Genomic DNA, 9,350 nt, shown 5'->3' on the forward strand with positions numbered 1-9,350 from the left:
CAACTCAAAAAAAAAAAAAAAAAAATTAACACTAACATAGTGGCTTAAGACAACACCTATTTATTAGCTCACAGTGCTATAGGCCAAAAGTTTGGGCACAGCGTGGTAGAGCTCTTTGGTGAGGGACTCACAAGACTAAAATTGAGATGTTGGCCAGGCTGCGTTTAGATCTGGAGCTCAGGGTCCTCTTTCTCTCTTTCTATTTTTTTTTTTTTAAGTTGGAGTCTCACTCTGTCATCCAGGCCGGAGTGCATTGCCATGCTCACGGCCGTGGCAGCCTCGACCTGCTGGGCTCAGGTGATCCTTCCACCTCAGTCTTCCAAGCAGCACTATACCAGGCTAATTTTTTGATTTATTGTAGAGATGAGGTCTCACCAAGTTGCCCAGGCCGGCCTCGAACCTACGGGCTCAGGCAATCCACTCACCTCAGCCTCCCAAGGCGCGGGATTACAGGCTGATCCACCGAGCCCGGCTAGGCCTCTCTTTTTTGGTTAACTCAAAATCAATTGATGAGTAACCTTAATTACATCTTCAAAATCCCTTTTGCCCTATAATGTAACATAATCATGGGGGAGATACTTCATCATATTCCCAGGTCCTGTCTACACTCATGGGGAGGGAATTATACAAGGGTTAGCAAGGATCATGGGAGGGTCATCTTAGAATTCTGTTGACCATACCATTATAACAATTATTCTCTAGTTTTAATGTTTGTGTGAGTAAAGAAACTAAATCAGATTTGTTAATCCTCATCAATATGTTTTTCCTGGAAGCTGGTATGGCAGATACTGGAAAATTGAAAGATTTTTTTTCTATTCTTCAGCTGCCTTTGAAGCTGGAGGTGAATGTGTGACATGGTTCTGGCTAATGAGCTATAAGCAGAAGTCTGTAGATGTTGCTCCTTTCTCCCCTTTTCTCTGTCCTAGAATGTGGACTCAATGTTTGGAGTTGCAACAGCCACCTTGTGACAAGGAGGAAAAGGCCAAGAGACTTTACAGAGATTTTTGCCCCCAAAATTGTTGAACAGTCAAATCCATACCAGATTCCGGTATTCTGTTATATGTAGCAGAAAGCAATTCCAACTTCTACAAGACCAAATGAGTTGCTGAATGAGAAGACAATAACAAGATGTCCAAAAAGTCTTTGATTTTTCTGGAAGAACTGCTTAGAGTCAATACAGATATCATCCTCTGTAATCAGGGTGATTTTTTTCCCCTTTTACCCTGTGTTAGTTTGTTTTCTGATGCTTATAACAGAATACCTGAAACTGGCTATTTTATAAGGAAAGGAATTTATTTTTTAAAATTATGGAGGCAGAGAAGTTCCAGGTTGAAGGGCTGTATCTGGTAAGAACTTTCTTGCTGGTGGGGACTGTCTAGAAAGTTTGGAGGCAGTGCAAAGCATCGCATGGAGAGGGGTTGAGTATGCTAACGGACTAGCTCAGGTCTCTCTCAAAAAGCCATCAGTTCCACTCCCACGATAGCCCGTTCATCTATTAACCCATTAATCCATCCATAATGACAGAGATCTCATGACCCAATCACCTCTGAGAGGTCTCACCTCTCAATACTGCCACGTTGGAGATTAAATTTCCAACACAGGAAATTTGGGAGACACATTCAAACCACAGCACCTTCTCCCTAACGTTCACAGTAATTCTTTTCAATCATATCTTGACATCACAACTGGATGTTAATGGTTACAGAAGCCCTGTAAATATGTCACTTTTTACTTTTTTCTTTTGTGAATATAATGGCCTTTTTATTCATTATTTTTTTATATAAATAATTTTGGGGGGTAGAAATTAGGTCTCTCTGTTGCCCAGGCTGGTCTCGAACTCCTGGGCTCAGGCAATCCTCTTACTCTAGTCTCCCAAAGTGCTGGGATTACCAGCATGAGCCACCGTGTCCAGCCCATAATGACCTTAATATTGACGTGGGAGCCCAATGTTATGTGTGGGAGCAGCAGTAAACAGGGAACTAAGGGGTTTAGTTAGCTATGTAGAGGGGTAAGCAGTGAAGAGGGAGGCTTTCTTTTCTCCTCTCTTTCTTTTTCATAGCTTCTAATCTTGCCATTTCTCTCCCCCACCCTTCCTGATGGTCCCCTGGGTTTGTGTGGCAGGCCTGGGAACTGGGGCATAAAACTTCTTGGACAGGGTGAGTGGTTTAAACCCTGAAGTTTGGTCTCCCAGGACAGAAAAGGACACAGAGGTAAAAGGGCCAAAGGTCCACAGGCAGTCAACCTCTCCACTAAGTACACTCCTTATAGCAGACAACATCAAGGAGGCACAGAAATCTTCCAGAAAGTTCCAAAAGAGCCAGAGAGCTGCCCGCAGGAGCCCCTGAAGGGACTGTTCTTAGAACTCCTCGTGGCCACCCAGGCACAGTGGCTCACACCTGTAATCCCAGCACTTTGGGAGGCTGAGTTTGGAGGAGCATTTGCTTTTTTTTTTTTTTAATTTTAATTAATTTTTAAAAATGATATTGTGGGGTACAGTTAAGGGTTAGGTATACAAATATGCTCCGTTCAGGCACCCTTGTTGATAAGAGGTGTCTCCCCGTCCCCAGACAGATATTGACTACCGTTAATCCCATCTCCCTTCCCCTGGAGGAGCATTTGAGCACAGGGAGTTCAAGACCAGTTTGGGCAATATCGCGAGACCTCATCTCAAGAAAGAGAGAGAGAGAGAGACAGAGAGAGAGAGAGAAGGAAGATTCTCATTGCCCATGAAAAAGCCAGAGGAAGACTGAGAAGGAAGACTAGAGAGAGAGAGCTGTGTGTGTCCCCTAAGCCTCTAGCAGGGTGGAACTATCAACAATCTGCATGGTACAATACATGGGACCCGCAGAAGAAATATTTCCACTCTGCACAATGGCCAGGACAAATGCAAAACCATGATGACGGATTTGTAGCGTTCCTGTTTCTATGGAAAGATCCCAAGGAGGCAAACACCCTGCTCCCCGCCCCCCGCTGCCTACTCAGGAGATGGTGCTACTTGAGTTCTTTCTCAGATCCTCCTTCATGGTTCACTCTCTTTCCTTCCTTCTCTGCTGGCTCCTGGCTTCACGTCTAAATCTGCTCCACTCCCCCGACCTTGGCACTCCATTTCCCACGCCCCACACTCCCCTCCTCTCCCCCGTCCACCCGTTTTCCCTCTCTAGGGACCAGCCTCCCTTTTCATTAGTCTCACTCCCTACTTCCAGATCAATCCAACTGCCACGGTCTGAGTTTAGAGCCCCCAGTCCTTGAAAGTTGCTCCAACCGAGGACACTGTGGTTCCTGACTGCCACATCTCACAGATGGCGTTACCTCTTTGCAGCCCTTCTGATCCCTCTCTCCTCTCTGAAACCATCTCCTTTGGCTCCTGTGTCAGAGGCTGCTAGTTACCTGCTCAATATCCAGCCTTTCTTCTTTCTAGCTAGATCCCCCTCCTTCTTCCACCCCCCCAATCATGTCATTTATCAGCTTCCCTTGCAGCTAGGGGGTGGTCAGATAACAGTACTAGCCAAGGAGATCTAAGTAGAAGCTTAGGATGGGGCTTTAAGAAATGCTCCTTAAAGGGGGACAAACTCAAGTGCTGCATGCATGCCCATTTACGCCCAACTCTTCCTCCTTTCTCCTGCCTGGAATGTCGTCCACGGCTGGGGCTACAGCAGCCATCTTGTGACACGTGGGAAAGCCCAAAATTGTAGGGATGTGGATCCCATCATCCTGCAGCTGCCAAACTAATGCCAGCGACTGCTTATTTCCACACCTTGTTTTATAAGAAAAACGAATCCCTGTCTTGTTTAATTCATCGTGATTTGGGTTTTCTACAACCTGCAGCTGAAACCCATCCTTAACTGATACATCTGCCATGACTGGTATCACTCTTGCCTCTCCTCCCACTTCTTAAGCCTTTTCAGGGCTGCTTTTCTTCTCTATCTCCCACATGTTGGTGTTTTTCAACTTCTGTTCCTCGTCCTCTTCCTCCACTCTTTGCCAAGAGACTCGGTGGTGCCCTTTGCCTCCCAAGCCATGATGACTCCAAATCCCATGCCTAGCTCACGTCCTTCCTAGCCTCAGACCTATAGGTTGAAATGCCCAGGGAACATCTCTGCCCTGCTTTACACAGGAGCCGCACAGATGTGATCACAGTTAGACTTGCCAGCTTTCCTACAACTCTGCTCTTCCTTCTGGTCACTGGAGTTAGAGACCCTTACCTTCCCTTGCTCCCATACCCAGCTGGTCCCAGTGTCTCACCAGATCTCTTTCCAAGAGCTCCAATTTGCTCCTATTTCTTCAATCCCACTGTCCTGTGCAGACACCCACCAACTTTTGCCTTTTAGAAGGCCACTACCTTCTAACTAGCATTCCTGTCGCCCAGCTACCTTCCAAATTGTTGTTCCAAAAATGCAAACCTAGGCCAGGCATGGTGGCTCACTCTTGTAAGCCCAGCATTTTGGGAGTCTGAGGTGGGAGGATTGCTTGAGCCTAGGAGTTTGAGACTGGCCTGGGCAACATATTGAGATCCTATGTCTACAAAAAATTTAAAAATTATCTGGGCATGGTGATGCATGTCTGTAGTCCCAGCTACTTGTGAGGCTGAAGAGGGAAGATCACCTGAGCCTAAGAGCTCGAGATTGCGGTGAATGGTCACCGTGCCCCTGTACTCCAGTCTGGGTGACAAAGTGAGACCACGACTCAAAAAAAAAAAAAGCAAATTGAATAATGCCATCCCCCTTCTTAAACCCTTCAATGGTCCCTCGTCTCCCACAAAAAGGCATTCCAACCCCTTTGCAAGAGCCCAGCCCTATGCGTTTTTGTCAACATCCCTTCCATTACAGCCACACAAAATCATCAGCGGTTTCCCAAACTTGCCATGATTCTTCTCAGTTCCTTTGTGCCTTGCAAGCTTAAAAATTAAGTTTTAAGAGAACACTTATGAACCTGGTTTGGGCCCTTGTCTTCCATTGTGCACAGAAATTCAGTGGTAAGGACATTTAGAATTCCAGAGATTTTATAATAGTCATGTAACACAAGTGAATAATTGTAATTATAAGTGCTTAACGGTAATCCTCCTTTTAACCAGATAATTTTCAGCAAGTCACTTTGAACCAAATTGATCAAAACAAATATCATTTGCCTTTGATTTCTTCTATATATTTTCATTTAAAATTTTACCTTCATCTGATATAAAACATTTTTCCATTCCATACTCAGGAAAGGAAATATTTTACTTGTAATGTTTGGAGATCCTTCTTTTTCTTATCCCGTTACATTTTACCTTCCAGGGTCGTGAAATTTTAGGGCCCAGCCCCCTCATTTTCCAGAAGAGAGAGCCAAGGCTCTATTGGTTCAGGAACATGGCACCGTGGAGGTGATTGTTTTGAAACACACCTAGACCCTGACTGTGGATTCAGCTCTTTCCATCTCAGCATGAAGGCACAGACCATCCCCACCTCACAAATAAGTCTCCCCCATTCCCTGTGAGAAGACTGCAAAGTGGCCCCCAGAGAGCCAATTAAGCTAATCCTCTTACACCATTCCACTTGAGGCAAGATGATAACATAAGGGCTTTAGGAAAAAGAAAATCAGAAGAATTGAGTTCAAGGCTCCGTTTGCCTTGAGACTAGAACAGACCCCTCCCCTCCTCTCCGACTCTGTGCCCCACACTCTGGGACAGGCGGAGAGCCACTCACCCTCTGGGTGATGGGCTTGCCATCCTGGACATCCACAGCCAGCCCCAGATCAGAGAGCCTGCAGTTGCCCAGGTCATCCAGAAGCACATTCTCAGGCTTCATGTCCCGGTAGACGATGTGGAGGTCATGGAGGTGCAACATTCCGCAGGCTATCTGTGCTGAGTAGAAGATCACCCGGCTCATGTCCAGGCCGTGCTCACCCACGTTGTAGATGTGGAATTTGAGATCTCCTCCGTTCATCAGGCTCATGACCAGGCAGAGGTGGGACTTGCTCTCAAAGGCATAGGCCAGAGAGACGATGAAAGGGCTGTTGACCTTCTCCAAAATCTCCTTTTCCAAGAGAGCCATCTTCTCGCCACTTTTCTTCTTCAGCCGCTTCTTGTCCAGTTTCTTACAGGCATACATCTTACCAGTGTTTTTCACCTGGACGGCACACACCTTAAAGGAGAGAAACAAAGGGAGAGGAAGAGGTAGAACTCTCTGGCACTGGAGAGAGGCAGGAGAGAAGATGACAGAGGGGAAGGAGGTGGAAATCTGCCAGGGTGAAAAGATGACAGGCTTCTGAGAAAAGAGAAGCTGTAAATAGGAAGGGTTCTCGAGAAACAGACTATGGGGACTATGACAAGATACCGCTTCATCTCACTAGGTTGGTCATAACAAAGGGTGTGGGAAGTGAGAAAATAATAAGTGTTGGCAAGGATTTGGAGAAGTTAGAGGCCTCGTGCATTGCTGGTGGGAATATAAAGTTTGGGGGCTCTCAAAAAGTTAAACATAGGCTCACCATAGGACCCAGCAATTCTGCTCTTAGGCACAGCCCAAGAGAAATGAAGACAAGTATTTAGGCAAAAACTTGTACATGAGGAGCAGTACCATGCACACTAACCAAAAGGTGAAAACAGCCCAAGTGTTCATCAACAGAGGGATGGCTAAATGAAATGTGATGTATCCATGCAACAGAATATTACCCAGCCATAACAAGGAATGGAGTATTGGTAAATACATGTTACAAAGTGAATGAACCTCCCAAACAAGCAGAGTGAAAGAAGCTAGACACAAAAAGTCACGCATTGTAGGAAGTATCCAGATTATGCAAATTCCTAGAGACAGGAAGCTGACTAGCAGTTGCCAGGGCCGAAGGATGGGGAGGTGGAGAGGGAGTGATAATGGGCACGGGAATGAGGAAAATGTCTTGGATCTAGACAGAGGTGCTGGTTGCACAACATTGAAAATGTGCTAAATGCCACTGAATTGTACATTTTAAAATGGCTAATGGTTAGTTTCAAGTTGTATGGTTTTCACCTCAACTTATATTACTTAAAAAAAGAACGAGCAGGCTGGGCATGGTGGCTCAAGCCTGTCATCCCAGCACTTTGAGAGGCCGAGGTGAGTGGATTTTCTGAGTCCACGGTTCGAGAACAGCCTGAGCAACTTGGTGAGACCTCGTCTCTACAATCAATCAAAAAATTAGCCAGGTGTGGTGGCACACGCTTGTAGTTCCAGCTACTTGGAAGGCTGAGGCAGAAGGATCACCTGAGCCCAACAGGTCAACACTGAGGTGGCCATGAGCATGCCACTGCACTAAGCCTGGGCAACAGAGTGAGACTCTGACAAAGAAAGAAAGAAAGGAAGGAAGGAAGGAAGGAAGGAAGGAAGGAAGGAAGGAAGGAAGGAAGGAAGGAAGGAAGGAAGGAAGGAAGGAAGGAAGGAAGGAAGAAAGAAAGAAAGAAAGAAAGAAAGAAAGAAAGAAAGAGGGACCGAGGTGGAAGGATGGCTTGAGCCCAGTAGTTCGAGTCCAGCAGGGGAAACATAGTGAGACTTTGTCTCTACACCAAAAAAACAAAAACAAAAAAAAAATCACATAAATAAATAAATAAAAAAGAAAGAGCTGGGCACAGCAGTGGTGCCAAAGGTGTTCTCAACTTTACTTCAGGATGAGGATTTTCTTAGGTATTCATTTTTCTCAAACGACTGCCATTACCACCATGAAGAAGATCTTCCGTCACAGGACACCATCATTTCCCAAAGTGTCCAGGCCATCTTGGCATGTTTCTGATGTAGACCCCATGATAGAGATTCTTTGCCAGGTCTACATTTTGCTTGTCTCTCTTATGCCATTTGTATTCTATTTTGCATGGTGACCAGAAGGGATGAGGGGAGGGGGGTTAGGAATCCCTTGGCACTGAAATTAGTGCTACGTTCCCTAAAGATTTAAAAAGAAAAGGCAACACAACCCCCCTTTATGCTCTAAATTCGCCTTCCAGCCTGGATATTCAGAGAGCTTACCTCCCCAAAACCACCTTTGCCCAGCACTCGGAACTCAGTGAAGTACTTGTCTGACACTGGCTGCATCTCAAAGAGTTTCCACTGCAGAAACTTTTCGTAGAAGGGGCTGGCAAGGAAATCCTTGAAGGGCTGCTCCTGCAAGAAGGCCATGGCCTCGGCCTTGGCCAGTGCCACCACGGCCGATTGCTCTTCCTCAGTGGTGGCCGCTTGGCACCTGGTGACCAGAGCCGGGCTGAGGAAGGGGTGTGCGTTCCCAGCAGCCGGGGCACTGGCACAAGTGGTCACCAGTCCCCGCAGCATTCTGTCCTTGGTGGGCCCCTCCTCGGCGAGCTCCCAGCTCTGCACCTCCTCCAGGAAGGCTGCGGCCTCACAGTAGGTGGACACGGTGGCCAGGAAGTCCCAGAAGAGACGACGGCCGATGGGCTGCTGCTCGCACAGACTGTGGAAGGTGGGGGACAGCGTCTGGCGCAACTCTGAGCAGCCCTGAGGCCCGGGCAGTGCCAGGCTCCGGCGCCGTCGCTGCAGCTCCTTGTTGTCACCCTCCGAGGACTTCCGGGCCTGCAGGTACGCCGTGTTGGCAATCAGGTTGTCCAGGGCCCCCATGTCCACCATGGCTGAGCAGAGGGACGTGCTCCAGGGACAGAGAGCAAAGAAAGGATGGAGACGGCTGGCTGGTGTCTCTTCTAAGTTTGAGTGACTCCAGGGGATTTGCAACGAGTCTCCTGGCCTGCGGGTGGGACTGTGGAGGGTACCAAAGAGGTTTCTCTTGTAAGAAGCTTTGGCTAGCTATGTATAGCCCGCCAGCCACTGCACCTACCGTCTCAGGCTCTCACCGCCAAGGCCAAAGCCGACTAGAAACACTGCCACCTCCCCCACTTAGCCCATTTCTCATGGGGTCTCTCTCGCACACCCCTGTTCCCTGAATATTGAGCTACACCGCATTCAAGGGGAGTAATAATAAGTTGTCATCTTATTTGGTGCTGATGGAGGTGTTTTAAACTGTTTCTAATTTTACATGCTTCCTGCCAGGTTCAAGCTATGCAAACTCCTAGGAAGAACAGACCACGAAGAAGAATGGTGAATCCTTGGGTCCAGCCTCTGACACAAAGAACAGCTTACAGAAGAGGATGCTTGAGCTTTTGAGTCCCGAGTCATGTTTCCAGAGGCCCTGGGGACTTCAGTTGCAGCCATGTCCACCCTGACATCTCCCAGCTGTGGCTTTTTTAGTTCTGAGGAGTCTGAGACCCGAAGTACCTTGGGTTAAAAAAGGGGGAGGGAGTCACCTCGACCCAAAACATACCATGAAGCAATTTAAGCAGGAAAGGCCTTATTCCCTAAATAGAAGGAGGGAGCAGGCCTGGAGTGTCTGGGCTCTGAATGAGACAA

At 47.3% G+C, this 9,350-nt stretch overlaps 1 protein-coding gene across 1 annotated transcript in view; it reads right to left on the reverse strand.

Annotated features, from left to right (window-relative positions):
* Positions 1 to 8,708, reverse strand: part of GRK7 (G protein-coupled receptor kinase 7) — a 47,927-nt gene extending 39,219 nt beyond the window's left edge. The window contains exons 1-2 of the mRNA XM_008066179.1: positions 7,965 to 8,708; positions 5,682 to 6,119 (exon numbers count right to left, since the gene is read on the reverse strand). Coding sequence (XP_008064370.1) covers positions 5,682 to 6,119; positions 7,965 to 8,576 — 1,050 coding nt within the window. The 5' untranslated portion in view covers positions 8,577 to 8,708. The remainder of the gene's footprint in view (positions 1 to 5,681; positions 6,120 to 7,964) is intronic.
* Positions 8,709 to 9,350: the final 642 nt, after the last annotated feature.

Source organism: Carlito syrichta, unplaced genomic scaffold (genome assembly GCF_000164805.1).
Source record: "Carlito syrichta isolate Samal-C Ts95f unplaced genomic scaffold, Tarsius_syrichta-2.0.1 Scaffold308852, whole genome shotgun sequence".
Lineage (NCBI taxonomy): Eukaryota > Metazoa > Chordata > Mammalia > Primates > Tarsiidae > Carlito > Carlito syrichta.